This window comes from Myxocyprinus asiaticus, chromosome 48 (assembly GCF_019703515.2).
Source record: "Myxocyprinus asiaticus isolate MX2 ecotype Aquarium Trade chromosome 48, UBuf_Myxa_2, whole genome shotgun sequence".
NCBI classification, from domain to species: Eukaryota; Metazoa; Chordata; class Actinopteri; order Cypriniformes; family Catostomidae; genus Myxocyprinus; species Myxocyprinus asiaticus.
In genome coordinates, this window is record NC_059391.1 from 16,324,612 (window position 1) to 16,346,726 (window position 22,115).

Below are 22,115 nucleotides of genomic sequence, written 5' to 3' on the forward strand. Positions count from 1 at the left end.
TGCATGTTTGTGCATGCAAATGCAGCAAATCTACACACTGAATGAACCTAGGACAAAAAGTATTCATAATAAATGGCGGTGACAGGAACCAAGAATGTTCGTTTACCTTTTAAGACAGCTTTGAAACTTATTTTATAGGGTTTATATTGCCTTCATGCCATACATGTGTCCTGGATTTCATATTTATATGTTTACATACACATATTCACTATTAATGTCTTGAAATATGTATGTGTGTGTGTAACTGTCCAAACTGGAGTTTAGTTTGTTTTCTCAGCTATTTGCGGTCATTCACACATCACTTAAGATCCTGACATGCTTTAGCCCTGGAGTACTCAGTGTTCCAAGCCACATGTTCCAAAGACATAACATCACTTTATCCAACTTGGTACATGGACCAATAAACTGGTTTAAAAAACACAGTTTAGGAAGACAAGGAAGCTATGAGAGCATGCATCATCAGGTGAAATTTCTGTAATCCACAAGCATTTCTCCAGAACACAGCCATCTGTTCTTAAAAATAAACCACAAAGTACACAAATATACTGTGACGTACAGAGAAAAAAACCATTATCTAAGGCAACACAAATAAGCTTATATTAATCTTATTTGGAAATGCCAAAACACAGACATTATATTTTGACACACATTTTACACTCAACACGGAGATACAAAATCCACATAAATCATGCATGCGTTGCTGCATATTCTTCCAAAAGCTGGTGACAAGTGTTTGTCAAAAAGTGTTGAAACAGGGGAAATCATGATTTAAAAAATTCAAGACAGCAGATTGGAAACTGGAGCATGAGGCAAAGATGAAGCGAAATCATATGAGAAATGCAATGAATGAAACATTGATTAGGGTTAATTGAAAATTAATCACAGGACAAGCAGCTCTCATTGGGCCGGTATTAGAAGTGAAGTCATCAGAACAAATGAGCCCATCCCTGGAGGGAAAGACCCAGTTGCCAGATGGCAAGGGCCACTCGACAGCTTTTGAACGGCTCGCAAACACATTCTTGTGAAAGAGAGGGAGAGAAAAGCCTGTATGGTCACTATAATTAGCGTATGCTCTCTCAGCTGACTTAAGAGTTTGGGTTGTTTATGTGTTGTATTACACTGAGAGAAATCCTTATTTGCTGATTTCCAAGTGGTTTTAACATATTGCTAATGAAGGTGAGATTTTGATGGATGAGTGCTGACTGCTGAGCTTAGATCAGCTTGAGAGAATGGCTTCCTTCCAAAGCTGTTTACACTCTCAATCCTATAAGATAAGAGTGACAAACAATGCTCAACTTTTAAGGGGATAGTTCACCCAAAAGTGAAATAATTCACAGTCATCTTATTCCAAACCTGTTTCTTTCTTCTGTCAAACACAAAAGGAGATGTTAGGTAGAATGTTCAAACTGCTCTTTCGCATACAATGAATAGTCAGCTGAGAGAAGATAGAAAGACAGTGGATATAATATTATATCCATTACTGACTTTATATTCCACAAAATTCAATTGGTTTAGTCTAACACCCTGTCTACACCAGACGTGAGTGTCGCGTTGCGAGAGAAGTAATAGAACTCCATTATAATCAATGATGTCTATACTGGAAGCATCCAATGCGGCGCATCCAACACGCCGACAATAAACGGATGTCCGGTTCCATTTTACGCTGCATGCGCTGGCGGTACTACACAAATTAAAAGGTTTAGAACGTTCACGTCAACGCATCCAATGTAGACAGCCTCAAGCCGTTAAGGCGCGTCTCATCACGTCAACGGACACACCCAGTGTAGACAGTGTTACTTTTGAAATGTATTCCACTACAGATTACAGAATATATGCTGTAAAATGTAATTTGTATATTCCGTTAGATTACTGAAGGTCAGTAATGTATTCTAAATACTTTGGATTACTTCTTCAGCACTGGTAGATTTTTTCACTTGTTTTGACAATAAAAACTCTGCCAGTACAGTAAGACAAAATACACATGTTAAAAATACATTCTCTGAAAAACCTAAATATCTTATGCAGTGTTGTTTCTAAAACAAGATCAAATCAAATTGATCTTGTTTTAAGGATTTTTAGATATTTTTACAGGAAAACAATACAAAAATTATTATCAAGAATACGATTTTTGTCCTAATATCAAAGGTCTTACTAGAAAAAAAGAAATTATGATCCAACGTGAATTTTCTTGATAAAAAAATATGATCGTGCCTGGTAACATGTGCATGTAAAATGGCTAGAAATAGCATTTTAGCTTAGCATAAAGCTAAGAAAGGTTTATTTCTGTTTCTTCTGCTCCAAACTTTCTTCAAACTTACTTCTCTGTCTGCTCGTATGAATGTAACACATCATAAGAAAGTGTTTCACCGCTGTTCAAATGCACTTTGGATCGCATCATTTATATGTATAAATGTTTTCCATCTGAAAGGACTAAATATTAAATGAAACAAATGACAATAAAATGCAAAGTAATCTCTTCAGTATTCAAAATACTTTTTGAATGTAACTGTATTCTAATTACCAATGATTTAAATTGTGACTGTAGTGGAATACAGTTACTTATATTTTGTATTTTAAATACGTATTCCCGTTACTTGTATTCCGTTACTCCCCAACCCTGGGTGTAGACAGGGTGAAAGTCATCTTGGTAATGTCCTCGGGAAGCTATTTTCTATGTAGATAATGAAGAAAGACAAATCTCCAAAAATGACTGTAAGGATTACGTTTCAAATTTAAATTCAGCGATAAAATCTGACATCAACAGTTTCAAAATTGCAGTTCCTTTAGATCACATCATGCTAGGAAAAACGGTCTTTTTTAGGATGGTCAAGTTAATGCATAAATGCGTTCTCGAGTAAATAACCTGTATCAAAAGGCAATTGGCTATTTTAATAGAAAGACCAGACTTCTGTTTGTACAGTCGCGATATTGAGCGTTGATTTTTTCCATTAATTTTTCTACAAGTGGTCTGTCTCCTCCACCTTATAATGTCTTTGGTTTAGTTCAGCATCATTATTTGAATTTTCTGTTAGGATGTTTCTATGGTTACAAACACAATGAAATTATAAGACTGAGAATGTTTTGTTTGCATCAAAAAAGGAAGCAGACAAGACATTGGGTTCACAGTGAGGTTTTGTTTTTGTTAGGGCTGGATGAGGTGGATACAGTCCAAACTGCTGACAGGGCAGCAGCATTATGACAAACTACCATAGATGTTTTATTGAGGACTGAAGCCCTGTGGTCTATAGTCAAATGGTTAGCCTATAGCCAAATAACTTATTGAAATAGCCTTTAGTTCACATTACAGCCATGAACCGTAATTTGCTTTTTGCTAATGCTAGTCTGACGTAGGTGGGTTTATGGGTAGGGAAATGTTCATTTTAGAGAGCATCTGATTGGACAAAATGAATTAGAGCAAGATGAGTCATCAATATTCTTACTCCATTTCCCAGGAAAATTAAATCTAAAGTTGCTAAAAGTTAATTTTGTCAACTTTTAGGAGAACACTAGCATGATGATGGCATCAAGTTATAAAGATTCCTTTAAATACTATAAATACTTTGATTACTAAACTGCACCTCTAGCATTTTTTCAGTACATATTGAATGGAAGACCAAGGAAATCCATCCTCTCATTGTCTTTTGAGCTATTGCCATCTTGTAGGTTAATTTTAGGCCCACAGATATGGGCCCTGAATTTGCAGAGTTACAACTTTCCAAAATTGGAGCTGGCTTCCCACAACTCTGTGTAAATGACACCTCAGTGAGAGACTTCCTGCGCATCGTTGTGTCCTCCCCTGATTCCAATCCAAAATACCATAACAGAAACACTCAACAGAGTTTAGTCGAGGTGAACGGCACTCGAAATGATAATTAGCCCAACCATCATGGGGCTTCACTGCAGGGTTCAACAGTGTGAACTGTGTCTCACATCAGGACATTTGGAGAATGGTCTTCACTAATTGTGACAAAAGGCAACGGCCTTCAACCTCAGGGTTGGAGCCTCTGGGACAGCAATAACACCTCGGCCTGCATAAACAGAAACCTTATCCAAACGCTTGCCTAGTTTATCTTTAGAATGGAATGTATCATCCTTTGAACACTATTCCAAAAGGCTAAAAAGCACAATCTTCCTAATTCTGTCAGAAAGACAGATTTTGGTCTTGTTGTTCCTCTATGGAAACCACCCCCCACCACCCCCCCCGCCCCAATCTCTGGAGGCGAGACCTTTACCCTTCCGGCCGTACAGCCAGCCGATGATCCACCCCGCCTCCTGGGAAGCTGGGGAGCGACGAGGGGAGGGAGAGGGGACAGGGAAAGGGCGAGTGGGAGAGACACATAAAGAGAGAGAGAGGAGAGAGAGAATAACTTGCTCGCCGGTCCACGGTCACGCCGCCTGGTCCTCAGCTACTCCTTCGCCCTCTGGCAAATGACAGCCGCTCCTCCGTCCCCCGGCAGATGGCAGCAGTTCCTCCGACTCCCGGCAGCAGCAACTCTGTCCCCCGCGGATGGCCGCGGTGAGAACTCCACGACAGCGCATCCCTCCTCCCTCTCAGGTTTCGGCACCAATGTAACGGGCTAAGGTGGGCAAGGAGGAGGCAGGAACTGGCTGAACAGTCAATGTAAACTTTAATGACAGAAATGAACTTAAAACAACATAAAACAAACATAAACAAACACACACACAGCGACCACGTGTGTCTCTCTCTCTCGGACTGGCGTCTCCAGCTCCCCTTTATCTCTCTCTCTCCCGCGTCAGTGCCGGCCACGCCCTCCTCCTCATCACAACAACTTTAAATGGCTTGATTTAGTTTCCACTGAAATGGAAACTGTGAATAGAAACTGCTTCTGTCCATCTGCATGTAATGTTTTTGGGGCTTTAGCAAGGTGCTGGCATGGGCAGATGCCCTTTCGGACAGAAGCACAAATATTCCAAATACAACTAAACACTATTCAACCTAATATTTCTCTTCTAAACCATACCTGATTATATCTACAGTAGAGTCCAAAAGTCAACGTTGAAAATCTGGGATTCGAAATCTAATTTAAACCCAGAACTAAACAGAAACTTTCAGGATTTAGAAACAAAGAAACGTTTATGACATGAAATTAATAAGTACTATTTTTGAATCCCTAACCAAATAAACAAATTTGTATCACTGACCATTTTAACTGTTTTATACAAAAGTTCAGCTGTTTGATAATGTAATACAGAACGCAAAGCTGTTTGATAAAGTGAAACATCTGATTAGTGTCTCATCAGCTGAGCTGGCCTTTTGATCAGCAAAAGCTGCATAATGAGAGTGTGAGCGGATTATTCCCATAGGTTTTTGGATAGATGGCTTTAGGCACAATAGTATATCACATGCTCTGTTTTTGAGTTAAACGTGTAGGCAGGCAGTTGTGGGAGTGTCCGCTGCTCTCTCACAAATGAGGCATGCAAACAGGGACAACGAGGGCAAAAAACAAGTGGGCAGCGCCGAGCAAACTCAGAAAATGAGTAATAGCTGACATGCTATTGGGCTGATCCCCAATATGGTAAAAACTTTTTAACATTCATTTGACTCTGATGTTGACGTCCCAGAAAATGTGCAGGCTTAAAGGGAAAATTCACCCAAAATGAACATTCTGTCATTATTTACTCACCCTCATGTCGTTCCAAATCCGTTCACCTGTTTTTTTCCTGTGGGACACAAAAATAGAAATTTTGAAGAATGTACTGGTCACTCTTTTCAATGCAATTACAATAAATGGGTCCTGGAGTGTTCAAGCATCAAAAAGGACTCAAGTGTCATAAAAGTGGCCCATGCGACTTGTATTCATTGTAGTCTTCTGAAGCCACATACTGTAATACCTTTTGGTGAGAAACAGACTAAAAAGTCATTGTGAATTCAAGAACCGGATCACCAAATCAACTGATTCACTGAAAAGATCAAAAGAATGATTCGTTCACAAATTGGACATTGGTACTTCTCCCATGAACGTGCCAAAGACAGCACACAACGTGGATGTCAAGATTTTTAGTGAATAATAACTTACATTTCTAGCTGTTCATGCCACAGTTCTTTTTATGATACTGTAATAGTGCTTTTTGTCTTTTTTGAAGTTTGAAAGTTCTGTTACCATTTATTTTATCTGCATGGAAAAGAGTGACCAGTACATTCTTCAAAATTTCTCCTTTTGTGTTTCTCTTGAGAAAGAAAGTCATATGGGTTTGGAACAACATGGAGGATGAGAAAATGATGACAGAATTTTCATTTTTGGATGAAATATTCCTTTTAATTTTGGGAAGTAAAAAGTCTAAACATTTCATGTGCTTATTACGATTATTGTTTGTCAAAAGGTCAGAGGAAACTTAAAAGGCAGAATAAAATGGTTTAACTAAATTTCCCTTAAATGAAAACAAATTGCAAAACAAAGCAAAACCACACACTCTCTCATTTCATGTATCTGGGACGTCACTTGTGTACGTCTTACAATGAATTAAATGATGACATGAACAGCAATCTTGAGTATAACAGTTTTATAATAACTAGTAACACAAAGGTATGGAAGGGCTTTTAGAAATGAGTCATCGGCACGAGGTGTCATTCAGCAAAAATCTGCTGAGCAGATCACGAACACTTGGCCAACAAAGAAAACTTGACATTCATATTAGGAACAGGTGCAAAACAAAAAATAACAGACTGCAGGACAACCAAAACACTGCACATGTGCATGTTTGTGCATGCAAATGCAGCAAATCTACACACTGAATGAACCTAGGACAAAAAGTATTCATAATAAATGGCGGTGACAGGAAATGTAACTGTACTGAATTTATAGTGCATTGAACTGCTTATCTTAACTGCACTCTCATTCTCACACAGGCTAATTTGGTGTTACTGTAAGTAGTGTAATGTATATTATTACACTTTTTCCCCCTGAGGTCCACTTATAATGTTTGTACAGTTTATTTGTGCCAAAATGTGCTAAAAAATATATTTTGTGTCATAATTAAACTTGTATGACATTTTTCCACTTTCTTGCCAACCTTTGGAATTAAGAAGTCATTTTTGCAGCTTAGTTTCAGTAAACGGTCATTTTGCTCTGGGGAGAAAGTTTTGAGTTCTGAAAGATACAATATGCTTTCAAAGTACAATGAACTCTCTTCTTTTTAAAAGATCAAGGAAATTAATTTCATATTGATATGACCCCTTCAAAGTTCTTCTAAGTCTTCATACCAATGAGTTAAAGACATTTGGTCTTTAAGAACTATCACTAAAAATTATGCATAGGCTATAATGTACATGAAATGCAACAGAACCCTTTTCGTTAAAAAAAGCTTACGTGCTGATTTCTGGTGCAACCTTTTTGTATATTTAGAAACCAAGAATGTTCGTTTACCTTTTAAGACAGCTTTGAAACTTACTTTACAGGGTTTATATTGCCTTCATGCCATACATGTGTCCTGGATTTCATATTTATATGTTTACATACACATATTCACTATTAATGTCTTGAAATATGTATGTGTGTGTGTTACTGTCCAAACTGGAGTTTAGTTTGTTTTCTCAGCTATTTGCGGTCATTCACACATCACTTAAGATCCTGACATGCTTTAGCCCTGGAGTACTCAGTGTTCCAAGCCACATGTTCCAAAGACATAACATCACTTTATCCAACTTGGTACATGGACCAATAAACTGGTTTAAAAAACACAGTTTAGGAAGACAAGGAAGCTATGAGAGCATGCATCATCAGGTGAAATTTCTGTAATCCACAAGCATTTCTCCAGAACACAGCCATCTGTTCTTAAAAATAAACCACAAAGTACACAAATATACTGTGACGTACAGAGAAAAAAAACATTATCTAAGGCAACACAAATAAGCTTATATTAATCTTATTTGGAAATGCCAAAACACAGACATAATATTTTGACACACATTTTACACTCAACACGGAGATACAAGATCCACATAAATCATGCATGCGTTGCTGCATATTCTTCCAAAAGCTGGTGACAAGCGTTTGTTAAAAAGTGTTGAAACAGGGGAAATCATGATTTAAAAAAAAATTCAAGACAGCAGATTGGAAACTGGAGCATGAGGCAAAGATGAAGCGAAATCATATGAGAAATGCAATGAATGAAACATTGATTAGGGTTAATTGAAAATTAATCACAGGACAAGCAGCTCTCATTGGGCCGGTATTAGAAGTGAAGTCATCAGAACAAATGAGCCCATCCCCGGAGGGAAAGACCCAGTTGCCAGATGGCAAGGGCCACTCGACAGCTTTTGAACGGCTCGCAAACACATTCTTGTGAAAGAGAGGGAGAGAAAAGCCTGTATGGTCACTATAATTAGTGTACGCTCTCTCAGCTGACTTAAGAGTTTGGGTTTATGTGCCATTTTACACTGAGAGAAATCCTTATTCTCAAACCAGCCCATCTGGCACCAACAATCATGCCACACTCCAAATCTCCGAGATCACATTTTTTACAGATTCTGATGGTTGATGTGAACATTAACTGAAGCTCCTGACCCGTATCTGCGTGATTTTATGCACTGCACTGCTGCCACATGATTGGCTGATTAGATAAGCGCATGGATCATTGTTGGTGCCAGACGGGCTGGTTTGAGTATTTCTGTAACTGCTGATCTGCTGGGATTTTCATGCACAACAGTCTCTAGAATTTACTCCGAAATTCCTTGTTGATGAGAGAGGTCAACAGAGAATGGCCAGACAGGTTTGAACTAACAAAGTCTACAGTAACTCAGATAACCGCTCTGTACAATTGTGGTGAGAAGAATAACATCTCAGAACGCTATTCTGAGATGCGGGTCGGCGCTGTTTTGGTGGCACGAGAGGGTCCTACACAATATTAGGCAGGTGGTTTTGATGTTGTGGTTGATCGGTCTACATGAGCATGAATGAAATTTGCAAGCTAAGGCTGAGGAGAAGATTTTCGGTGAATAACAACTTTAATTTTCCTCAGAAAAGAATGGTAAGGGTTCAAGAGACTTGTAATATAGTGCATGCAGGACATATGAACTAATTTTATGAAGCTTTTTGCCATTTTGAAGCATGACAGCCCCTGGTCACCATTAACTGTCATTCTACGGAAAAAAGCAGCATAAACATGCTGCTAAACTTATTTTGTTTTCCACTGAAAATATCAGGCTTGTAATGACACAAGGGTGAGTAAATGATGATAACAGAATTATATTTTTTGCCTTAACTATCCTTTTAACTTCTAAACAGTTAAGCAATTTTAAGCAGAGTGGCAATTTTATCAAAGTGTGAAAAAGATCAAGAAGGGGACAAGTACACCAAACTCAATGAAAAGTCCATGCAAAGCTCTTTAACATGGAAAACTCTCTCCAGAACATAACCGCAAACCAATCACAGACACTGACTGCTTTAATGAAACTGTAAGCAAGATGGTGATTAAATGTACAGCTCATGAAGGGCAGAGTTTGCATAAACCTGTCCTACTGCACTGGTCATTAGTGGCAGAAAGTTCCCTGGCCTCATCAGGCTACACTTCATGTTTAACGGCCACATTCATGAGAACTGACTCAGGGCTTTGGTCACTTGAGCCACACCTACAAACTGTAGCCAGATCATGGCCTGAGGCACAACGGCAGATGGGGAAGTGCGTTCTTAAACAGAGAACAAAATAATCTGGGGAGTAAAATGAGTAATAGGACCAATTAGTTAGTTAAAACTAAATCTTTTTAAATCTGGACAATGCCGTACAGCTTGCAGTACAAAAAAAAAAAAAGGATAGTTCTCTTTTTTGTGAAAGGGATGTGGAGAAAACTAATTTAGACATCCTGCAAAAAATCTTTAAAAAGATCAAATTAGTTGGAATGAGGTTGGAAGAGAAGTGCTCAAATGTCATAATGCTCCTACACATCTAGCCATGATGCAGCCATACTGAAGATGTCCACCCAAGCCTGTAGGTCACTGGTAATGGGATGGAAATCAGGACATGATGTTTTGTATACACTGATATAAGTACAGCAGGACAAAGCAAAGAGCCCGGAGCATTAAACGCAATTATGGACACACACAATAGAATTGGAACATTAAGTGTGACCCAAGAGAGACAACTTTATGTCCACAGGGAAGTCTTTTCATGATACCATGTGTTGTTTACTAAAAGATAAACACATGGAAAAGATATATAAATACACACAATATATTCACATATATGCACTGTATACACACACTTATATATACAGTATATTGTATATATTCAGTATACACATATACTGTATATACAATATATTGGCACTTATGTGTAGGTTAAATATCTCATTCATTCTTTTCAAAATATTAAAATATGAGTTATGGCATTGAAAACTACAGTATAAAGCGCACTTTAACTAATAACAAGAGAAGATAGGTTCAGAGATGTCTACTTAATGGCTTGGGAATTAACACGTCTGTCCTAAATAACTCGGTAAATTCATTTTTAAGTAACCATGATCACTTGCTTTGTTTACATATGTAGTTTACCATGCAGCCTAACGCACGGACTAAAATAAAAGCACTTACCTCTCGCAGTGGAGATTGAAACAACAAGAAAAGAAACCGTAAAGAGTGGAAAACTATCAAACAAGCTTGGGAAAGTTCTCATGGTGGCGAATTGTGGTTTTTTGGGTCACCTCTCGAGAAGTTCAGCGCGAATCCGTTCGCCGTTATGACTTCGGGCAAGAATACAGGCGAGAGAGGGGCAATATGCGCGCTCCCACTTGCGTCTCTGCGCTCAACCAATTACATCCTGTTTTTAAAATATCGCCCCGCCCACGGCCCCGCCCACGGGGAATGATTAGGGAGCGAATAACGGTGCATTTCTACAGTAGATTGACTTGATACAGTAAACAAAACTGCTCGGATTTATAGAACTAGGTTACATTTGGTGGTTTCGGGCATTTGAGATGCGTAAAAATTGGCTGATTTATCTATCTTACGCATATTATGGTCCTAAAGCGATTGGCTCAATGAATTTTGAACTGTTTATTTAAGCGCGTTCCAACTTGAGTGGGACATTTTTTCTATAAACAATCATTCTGTTAAATCATGCCATGGAAGATTGGAGGTTGTGTTTCATAATTGTGGTGGAGAGCAAAATACCCAGCTGAAAAAAAAAAAAAAAACTGCTTAAACCAGTTTACTGGATTAAGATGGTCTTCCAGCCTGCGGTTTAGCTTGGAGCACCAACCTGACCAGGCTTGTAGACCAGCAAACCATAGGCTGATCTAAGCTGATTTTTTCAGCAGGGAAGATTTGATTGTTGTCACGTAAACAATACATAAATACTGTTGCATTCATGCAAAATCATGGGCTTTGCAAGGTCAAGGACAAGGTAGTGGGAGTGTTGCTGTGGCAAAGATGCATTTATGCATTCAAGTCGATGTAAAGTGTGGGCGTTGGTCAATTGGTGATCACTGGGGTTCTGTACTGAAAACAACTTGCTATCTTGTGCTTTTGTGTCCCTGTAATGTACTACTATGGTGTGCAAAGCTGTCTGACAAAGTACATTTAAAGATCATACGTAGGAAAGAAACTAAATCAGAGAGAGAAAAAGAGATGCTATTTTTTTAGTTAACCCCAAACTTCAAAGGGCTTTGCAAAGTCAAAAAGCAATTGTTCATGCACCACTTGATTCCATTATATGCATAATGAAAAATAGCTTATTAATGTTTCTCTTGGCTCTGTTGCTAGGGCCTTAAGAGCTTGTGTCCAAATGCTGCTCCACAGACACTTTAGACAGTCCCACTTGATTTGATTGAATATTAAGTGAGGTTAATTTTCCTCCAGTGGAGCCACTAATTTCTAATAACATAGCCTAATGGATGTGGGCTGCTGGTAAATCACGGAGCTGGATTTAAACCTCAGGCATTTAAGATCTTGGTGGTCTTGTAAAATATCCAACTTATTTAGTGTCACCTAGAGTGACTAACTGAGATTAATTTACGGCATTTACGAGAAATAATACAATCATTTCAAACACGATCAAATCTGGTGTGCATTATCGAGTGCATTTACTTCGACGAGCCCATTGCTGTGTAATTGTTATATATTTAGGCTTAGTCATTGGGATGTTCTTGGACTGCACTTAGACTGTTGATCCACTGCTGTTGTCACTTTTGCATCTGTTCTCTCCATTTCTCTGAATTTCTGTGAGAAAATACCACTCTGATGAAAGTGCTTGTAATACATCAAGACTGTAAACAACTTGCCCCAGACATGTCATTGTGTGTGTTTTCAGTTGTATCATGCCATCTTGTGGTTATTAGCTATCAGCCAGTACACTGTACATGATAATAAACCCTTTGGTTATTCTAGAAAAATCCAGTGTCTCATGATAATGATTTTAACCTTTACTGGAAAGTATAGGTGAAGTGCAAAACAAACTGTTCACCAGCAACACACATTAGACATTCATGCACACCAATCAACGTCATACATATCTGCCACGTAACCCATGCAACGCTGTCATGAACAGTCCTCACACACTTACAAAAGTGATATCAAATCAACCAAATTCTAATCCTAGTTCATTTGAAATAGCTTGTTTATTTATTTAAGACTTCAATAGTTTTTAAATGGATAGTTCACCCAAAAATGAAAATGTTGTCATCATTTACTCTCCTTCATGTTGTTCCAAAACCTGTCCCATATGACTTTCTTTCTTCTGTGGAACACAAAGGATGTAAGGAGGTTTGTTAGTCTCATTCACCATTCATATATTGCATCTTTTTTCATTTGCAATAAAAGTGAATGGTGACTGTTCCATGTAAGAAAGAAAGTCGTATGAGTTTGGAACACGTGAGGGAGAGTAAATTATTTCAAAAAATAATTTTTCGCATTTATTGCACTTCTGGTGGTAGCTTTATAAGAAATGTATTTGTTACGGTAATGTGCAAATCAGCATATATTTGGGTCAATGACGTGGCGCTCATTTTTATAATAAAAAAAGTCTCATGAAAATTTTGGTTTAAATAATGTTTTTTTTTTTTTTTTTTTTTTTGTTTTTTTTTTAAATAAGCAGTGAAACTATTTTGTTTTAAAACAGGTGTTATTAATTAAAAAAAAAGAGCAACAAACATGTTGTCATGTGAGCATAAATAAATAAATAAATAATAAAACTGAATGGATTAACCTATGAAAATATCTTGACGTTTTTGACTCAAAAAAAATTTGTATATGTAAAAAAAATAAAAATAAAAATAAATAAAAATAAAAATATTTGTAAATTATGTTTCAAAGCTTTTTAAAATAATGAATAAGTTATGTACATTTGTGTGTATTCAAGATGCAAGGAAAGTATTTTAATACCTTGATATATATATTTTTAAAGTCATTACATCGTTTTTGTTTTTGTTTAAGTTTTTCAAATATTTATAAAACCAACATGGACACAAATATTGTATTTCTACAAACTTGACATGTATTTCTAAACTAGATTTTCTAAAACGTTTCTCATTTTATCACCTCAGAGAACCTTATTTCTCAATACCCCTTTTAGAATTTAATTCTGTGAATGTGTTTTTCAGTAGAAATATATCAGATGAGAACAACAGTATATAATCAAAGTAGCACCTAGTGAACAGCAGTAGAGTTGACTGTATTGTAATTCAAATGCCTGTGACATTGTAGTGACTGCTGCACCTCTGACTTCTGCTCCAAATGAATATCAGTGGAACTGTAGGCACTCTGGCGTCATTCTGACGCTGCTCCAATCGGAGGCGATGAATGAAGACGCGTCGCTCTCAGCGCGCTCCAGTTGCTGGGTGTACAGTGAATGTTTCGCTGCGCGAGAGCGTGTTTGTAGTCTTCAGATGTCAACAGCAGCGACACAGCTGAGTCATTGGACAACTTTGAAGACAAGTCTCTCAGCTCCTGACATGGTATGCATTGTTTTCTTTGTGCATGCTGACACTATATTGATGAAATAGATTCCGGTTATATAGAGAAACGTAAAGGCGACTGATTAATTTGCTCATTGCGTTCTGTGGGCACCATACTGATTACATAAGTCAAGCTGGGATTGGTTTACAGTCCTGAAAGAAAACTGTATTAAATGCGTCTGATTCTATGGGTAGGCTCCTTTAATATAAAATTCGACACCAAGTCTGTACTCACACTTTATATTGTGGGGCACTTCAATACCAGACATTTAATGATCTGAAGACGCTGATGTCTGTCAATAATATTGTCATATTAGAGATGCTCTCTAACCCCCCTCTGTCACCTGCATGATGCAGGATAGTTTGACAGAATGACATTTCAGTGGAATACTTCTTTTTTTCTGTAGGACTGAACAGTGACATTTGGGATCTGCACTGTTTGACCCAGGACATACTTTTCAGGAGATATTAAAGTGTGGTATGTATTAATTGGATTCTATGTGCAATATGTTTGCAATACTTACATTTAAAAAAATACTTACATTTAAAATATATATATATATATTTTTTTTTTTTTTTTTATTATTATTTTATTTTATTTTTTTGTGTGTGCAACTTTACTGTTTTAATTTTATTTTAATTTTATTACATATGTACATTATTAACAGTGTCCCCAAAAAGTATTGGAAACCACACTTAAAATGTAAAATATAAATTTTATTTCATTTGATAACCAAATATCAGACCGCATGGCATCTTCAAGCAATTTAAAAACATTTCTAGACTTCACTTTTCTCCGCTATTGTTTATTTATTTATTTATTTATTTATTTATTTTAGAAATGTGTTGCTTGAAAAGTGTACTTGGTTTGATATTTTAATATCTAATGCAATAGCATTCATTAGTTTTCAAATAGCTTTTAGGGCCACTGTAAATACGTATGTACAGTATGCACTCTGTAATGCACTTTGTAAAGTCTGTTTTTTAAAATGTGCTATATAAATAGTTTTTAATTTTTTGTTTATTTTTTATTAAATAAACTATTGGTAATCAAATTAACTCAAATATGACCGACAGCTTATCAGATCACCATGAGTGCCCAAGTCGAAGCAGATTTCCGCACGGTATCTCCTGAGATGCCTGCCATGCTTGATGGCATGAAGCTGGCTGCTGTTGCCACGGTGCTGTATGTCATAGTGCGAAGTCTGAACCTGAAGAGTCCTACGGCAGCCCCTGACATCACCTGTCAAGATACACCTCTCAATCGCTACCTGTTGAAGTCTTGCCCTACTCTAAGCAAAGAGTGAGTGCTGTGGTTCTGTGGGCTTCTGTTTTTAAAGAAATCGTTCACCCAAAAATGAAAATTCTGCCAGATTTACTCAACCTTGTGTTGTTCCAAACCCCTATGATTTTCTTCTTCTTCTGTGAAACACAAAATGAGATGTATGGTTCAGTCACTAATCACTTTCATTGTATCTTTTTCCCATGCAATGAATCTGAATGGTGACTGGGATCCCTAACATAATGCCTAACATCTTTTGTGTTCCATGTAAGAAAAAAGGTCTTTGGGTTTGGAAGGTTTTGGGACCGGCAGTTATGATGGCCTTTTTAGATGCATGGTGAAATACAATAAAATGATGCAATCTCTCTCTTTGCTGTAGAATCACTGTAGAAGAATCCAGGAGTGTATTAAGCATCTAAGCCTGTATCATTCAAATATTGAGTTCTCTTCACTTGAATCTTATGTTAGAGTCACACTTTATAACTTTGAAAAATGCTGTGCACCATGTGTCCAGGTACATTCCCCCACTGCTATGGGGAAAGAGTGGACACCTCCAGACTGCTCTTTACGGGAAAATGGGGAGGGTGAAGTCCCCGAGCCCTTGTGGGCTGCGTAAATACCTGCCCATGCAAGACGGAGCTACTGCCACCTTTGACCTGTTTGAGCCACAGGGAGTCCAGAATACAGGAGGTGAGCTGGGCTTTCACACTTTCAACCAAAAATGTCTTTCTGCTGTGAGATCTATTAGATATTTCAGAAAAACAATTATTTAACATAAAATTAACCTAGCATGAAAAATAGCTAGTTTTAAGCACATCATATGTCTACATACTGCCCTTTAAATTATTTTTGTCTTGTCATCAAGCTCAACCATTCAACCCTTTTATCCAAGTTATTGTAACATTTCTTTATTTTATGGGATACTGTATATAAGTTTAGCCAACTATAGACCAAAATTTAGTCACAAAGAGCCATCCCCATACTGGACTGCTTAATGTAATAATAATTATTATATATATATATATATATATATAAAATTAAACATTAAAAATGAAGAAATATTGACATTGAAATATATATAAATATTTATATATACTTTGAATTTAATACATTTTATTATATATATATATATATAATTAAAATGTAAAAAAAAATATTGAAATTGAAATATATATTGTATTTTTTAACACACTATTTTATAAATTAAACAAAAATTAATTATTTGTTAGATTACAAAATTGCAACAAAAATTCAACAAAACAAAAAAATACTTATCACATTAATCAGGGTTTTAAACTGCATTTAGTCCCAAATTCTGGTTACAGGGTTACAAAAAATGCAAACCTCTTATAAAATGAAGAGAAAATAAAACGGAACATATAATATTTAGTTTGACCTCCTGAAGCTGACGATCAAAATGTTCTGATTGTTAAGCACATTCTCTTACTGACCAAAAACAACACAATTTCTTCAAAGTTTCAGGCCCTATTTTACCATATTTGTTGAAATTGCATTTTGCATTTACTTGGACTGGTATCCTAATCAGGTGATATTTGTTTTTACCTGTCTCTACTTGCCATTATTTTTCTGTGCTTGCACTTACACTGTTTGTTGCATTAAGGGTGTTTATGATTAAGAGGATTTCTCTGGAGAAGCAGAGGTATCACTTATGTTACTACAGTTTATCTGTCTGTGTCTCATCACAGATGACATCACCATGGTGATCTGCCCTGGGATCGGTAACCACAGTGAGAAACATTATATACGGACCTTTGTGGATTACTCCCAGAAACAAGGCTACAGGTGCGCCGTTCTCAACCATCTTGGAGCGTTGCCAAACATTGAGCTCACCTCCCCGAGGATGTTCACCTACGGTAAGGCATGTGTGTTTGGTATGAAACAATGAAATGCTTGTGAAAAACAATCAGTGGGATGAAATGTAATTATTTTATTATTGAACAATATTTAACAAGTCTCATTTGTTTAAAAAAAAAAAAAACAATTAAGAAGTGACTAAAAAATATTAACAAGTTGTTTAAAAATAAACAAGAAATTTAGCTAGGGCTTAAACTTCTTTGTAGAGAGAAGTATTAAGGTGTTATAATATGCTACATGCGCCAAAAACAAAGAATGCTAATAACTTAGGGGGCCTGGGTAGTTCAGCGAGTAAAGACGCTGACTACCACCCCTGAAGTCGCAAGTTCAAATCCAGGGCATGCTGAGTGACTCCAGCTAGGTCTCCTAAGCAACCAAATTGTCCTGGTTGCTAAGGAGGATAGAGTCACATGGGGTAACCTCCTCATGGTTGCTATAATGTGGTTCGCGTTTGGTGAGTTGTGCGTGGATGCCGCGGAGAATAGCATGAAGCCCCCAAACGCGCTATGTCTCCGTGGTAATGCGCTCAACAAGCCACATGATAAGATACGCGGATTGACGGTTTCAGATGCAGAGGCAACTGAGATTCATCCTCCGCCACCTGGATTGAGGCGAGTCACTACACCACCACGAGGACTTAAGAGCGCATTGGGAATTGGGCATTCCAAATTTGGGAGAAAAAGGGGAGAAAATAATAAAAAAGAATGCTAATAACTTAGTTTGGTAAACCTTATTTTATGTTAAAGGTTGTACCTGGGAGTTTTCAGCAATGGTGGGCTATGTTAAACGCACATTCTCACAAACCCACCTCATCGTGGTGGGCTTTAGTCTGGGTGGGAACATCGTCTGCAAGTTCCTGGGTGAGAATCCAGCCAATCAGGAGAGAGTGCTATGCTGTGTTAGTGTGTGCCAGGGATATAGTGCTGTCAGGTCAGCAATTATAATTAAAGTCTATATAATAACATACTTCATAAGATATATTGTGCATAGTAAAGGTTCTTTTGAGGTTTCCTATTCTTTATGTTTGGCTTTAGGGCTCAGGAGACATTTTTAAAGTGGGACCAATGCAGGAGGTTGTACAACTTCCTCATGGCAGACAACATGAAAAAAATAATTCTGTCTCACAGGTAAATATCTTCATTTATTACACTTCTTTTTGAAATACTTCAATCTGATTGGTCAACAACAGCATTCTGTGGGCAATTATTTTTGTAGAATTGACCGTTGTCTCTCCCAGGCAACAGATTTCCTATACATAGTTGTGCTAGTTTTATGTTGTAGTCTCTATCTTCTGAAATTATTATTTAATAATTTCTGTTATTTAATAAATATTAAATTATTTCAATAGAAATCAATGTTTAATGTACATTAATTTATTTATTCAGTAAGTAGCCATGTAATTATCAGGATAAATATAAATTGAGATAATGAGTGTCTGTTTAATGACTGTACATTATCTTTTACATATAAGTGTAAGTAATATTTGAAAGTAATGCCTTGAAGTTTAATAAAATTGCAGCCATCTAAATTAATTAATTACCTGAATATCTTGTCTTTCACTGTTCATATACAAACACATATATAGCAGTATGAAGACATGGAAAGAAAAATCAAATAATATTTTCAATGAGCACATGTAACTAACTGAAGTAAATCTGTCTTTTAGGGGAATTTTATTTGGTACGAGTTCTAGCAAGATGGAGTTTTCTGACCTCAGCCGTCTGTATACAGCCACCTCACTAATGCAGATTGATGACAACATTATGAGGTACTTTACACAGCTTTCATAAGCCAAATCGGACTCACATTAAAGGCACTACTTTATTACTTAGGTTCATTTAGATGCCATTAGGTCAATGTTGCATCTAGGGTAAGAGGCAAAAACTGTGATAGACTGCAACTTTTGTCCCCATAATGATTCTTCCTCTGTTTCTGTAATGCATTAGGAAGTTTCATGGACACAGCACACTGAAAGAGTACTATGAGAAGGAAAGTTGTGTACATTATATTCACAGTGTAAGTAATATTGTTTAGTAGGTCAGATACCATACAGTATAATTTGATGCTGAGTTATATTTGGTCTTTTTTTTTATCTTTATATCTATGTCTTTGTCAGATCAATGTTCCTCTCCTATTGGTGAACTCCTCAGATGATCCTTTAGTCCATCAGTCCTTGCTAACGATACCTCGCACACTTGCAGGTATTTGACCATTATATTTTTACTACTTTAACAGTGGTGGTGGCATAGTGGACTAAAGCACTGAACTAGTAAACAGAGGGTTGTTGGTTCAATCCCCACAGCCACCACCGCTGTATCCTTGAGCAAGGCACTTAACTCCAGTTGCTCCAGGGGGATTGTCCCTGTAATAAGGGCACTGTAAGTTGCTTTGGATAAAAGAATCTGCCAAATGCATAAAATGTCAAATGTATCAGTGATTTTCCTTGTGATTCCAGATTTTACACTGGACATCAAGTGGTGACACAACACAAACATGCATTTAGTGTAGTCTGGGTCGTATTTTTCAAGGTTTTCAAGTAAGAGGACAGGTCATGCTTTACGTCCATGTTGGCTTCTACCAAGTGACAGATGAATTTGTGCCAAGATACTGTTGAGTTTGATTGGAAGCACAGCCTTTACATGCAGACTTTAACATCCACAACAAAAGATATAGGAAGCATTTTGTCTTCCCTTTTAAAAGTTGATAAGCGTATTTATTATTCTATTGTAAATGCATGACTATATGGGTAGTTGCATTTTAGATTAGTCTTGTTTTATTATTTGACTGTAGCATTGGTTTGTCCCTCCTATCTCTGACCCTATTAGACATAAGTATTTGTGTATCCTCTTCAGGACAGATTGTATGGATAATCGAATCAAACCCTTTCTGTTTATTCAGACAGCCCTTTCCACTTAAAGGGATAGTTCTCCCAAAAATAAAATGAATCCTCAATTTCAATCATTTACTCAATCTCATGCCATCCCAGATGTATATGACTTTCTTTATTCTGCTAAATACAAACAAAGATTTTTAGAAGAATATCTCAGCTCTGGATGTCCATATAATGCAACTGAATGGTGATCAGAACTCAGATGGTCCAAAAAAGGACATAAAGGCAGCATAAAAGTAATCCATAAGACTCCAATGGTTAAATCCACATCTTCTGAACTGATATGATAAGTGAGGATGAGAAACAGATCAATGTTTAAGTCCTTATTTTTTTACTATAAATCTCCACCTTTGACCAACCCCAACCAGTTGGTGGCTGAATGTGAAAGTGAATGTGTTGATACTGTATATAGTAGAAAAGGACTTAAATATTTATCAGTTTCTCACCCACACCTATCATAACGCTTCTAAAGATATGGATTTAACCACTGGTGTCATATGGATTACTTTTATGCTGCCTTTATGTCCTTTTTGGACCATCTGAATTCTGGTCACCATTCACTTGCATTGTGTGGACTTACAGAGCTGAAATATTCTTCTAAAAATCTCAATTTGTGTTAAGCAGATGAAAGAAAGTCATACACATCTGGGATGGCATGAGGGTGAGTAAATGATGAGAGAATTTTCATTTTTGGGTGAACTGTTCCTTTAAACTTTCAATAATAGTTGTGTCTGAAATGCTGTCTGCATCACAAAGACCATGGTCACACATCTTCAACACCTACAGTGTAAGAGTGCATTTAGGCACGCATTAAAGACTCTCAAAAACGTTGTGTGTCTACGATCTTAAGTTTTTCCAAGGCAATTTGATCCTTTTTTTATGATTATTTATCAGATGCCATCAGCTGAAGGATGCCATCCTTCAGCTTCAGGAGAAAGGTCTAACAGTGAGTCCCTATCACTGAGCCTAAATGCCTCATTTAAGGAAATAAAATTTTATAAATTGAAGTTTATATATTTTTAAAGAAGCCACAACATAAGACTTTTGAGTTTCACAAATTACTGAGGATTTTGGCCTTTAAGTGCACATCTAATTTAAATTCCATATAGGGATCATATCATAATTTAGTTTTTCCTAAGATCCACTTTAATTATAATTTTTCACCAAAACTGTTAAGATCAGACTGAAATGATAGGGATACTAATGCCATAAGAGAACTCTTGTGGGAAGAATTGACCAAGAATGAATTGCACCCACAATAACCTTTATTTGTACATGCTGACTCTGTTGTTTTAGCACTCGATTCACTAAAGGAATGATGCTAATCAGGTAACGGCACCAACATGGTCAAAAAAGGTTGTGCTGAATGTAACTTTCACGATGCAATTCCCAATCTTGAAAAAGTGCCACAAATGTTTAGTGAATTCAGCCCTTTTCTTGGAAGACTTTTGAGATGTTTCTAAAACATATATTTACTGTGCCCTGACAGAAAAGAAGCAAAATGTGATCTTTGCTCTGACGCTGCATGGAGGTCATCTTGGCTTCTTTGAAGGTGCAGTTATCTTTCCTCAACCCCTTACCTGGATGGACAAAGTCATTGTCAGTTACGCCAACGCTATCTGCCAGTGGGAGAAACACAGGCCACGGTGCCACTTGGAAACATAGTGTTTTGCGCTGTGCAACACAAAGCGTAACACTTTATGGTGTTCTCATTTTCTCTGAATTGAGGTCGAATGGTGAGATGATGGTTTTTAAAGGTCTGACTCACCAGTGTTTGCTCTGACCTTCAGGAATTTGAGTGCAAACACAGAAAAAAAGACATAAAAGTTTATTGGGATGTACAGTATATCAAAGGCATATTGTTACAACGCTGGACAAAAACTGTTCTGTGAGACTTGTAATATGTGTTAAAGTAGGTCATAGTAGGCCTATATTCTGTTAAAAACATACAGCACTAAGCAAGATGAGGCCTCATGAATTGACAGTTGCTGGAGTTTAAAGCTAAACTTGGTCAAGAGGCTCAGATACAGTACGTCTATTTTATCTACTGTACTGTTTGTAAAATTGTGTTGATATTTAGGTATGTGTAAAAAGATGAAAAATTCAATGGCATTTGAAAGTGTGCACATTATTATGTGGACATTGGCCACACTTTCTTTTGA

At 37.0% G+C, this 22,115-nt stretch overlaps 2 protein-coding genes across 2 annotated transcripts in view; one reads left to right on the forward strand and one right to left on the reverse strand.

Moving 5' to 3' along the window:
• The window catches only part of mfge8b (milk fat globule EGF and factor V/VIII domain containing b), a 35,450-nt gene extending 24,715 nt beyond the window's left edge, over positions 1–10,735 (reverse strand). Inside the window, exon 1 of the mRNA XM_051692233.1 lies at positions 10,548–10,735. Within this exon, the coding sequence (XP_051548193.1) occupies positions 10,548–10,629 (82 nt within the window). The 5' untranslated portion in view covers positions 10,630–10,735. The remainder of the gene's footprint in view (positions 1–10,547) is intronic.
• A 3,060-nt stretch (positions 10,736–13,795) lies between these two features.
• abhd2b (abhydrolase domain containing 2, acylglycerol lipase b) lies at positions 13,796–22,111 on the forward strand. The gene is made up of 11 exons (XM_051692998.1): positions 13,796–13,906; positions 14,314–14,384; positions 14,984–15,209; positions 15,703–15,878; positions 16,895–17,062; positions 17,810–17,993; positions 18,098–18,190; positions 18,730–18,831; positions 19,010–19,079; positions 19,180–19,264; positions 21,443–22,111. The coding sequence occupies exons 3-11, from the start codon at positions 14,998–15,000 to the stop codon at positions 21,616–21,618; spliced, it is 1,266 nt and encodes a 421-aa protein (XP_051548958.1). The 5' UTR covers positions 13,796–13,906; positions 14,314–14,384; positions 14,984–14,997; the 3' UTR covers positions 21,619–22,111.
• Positions 22,112–22,115: the final 4 nt, after the last annotated feature.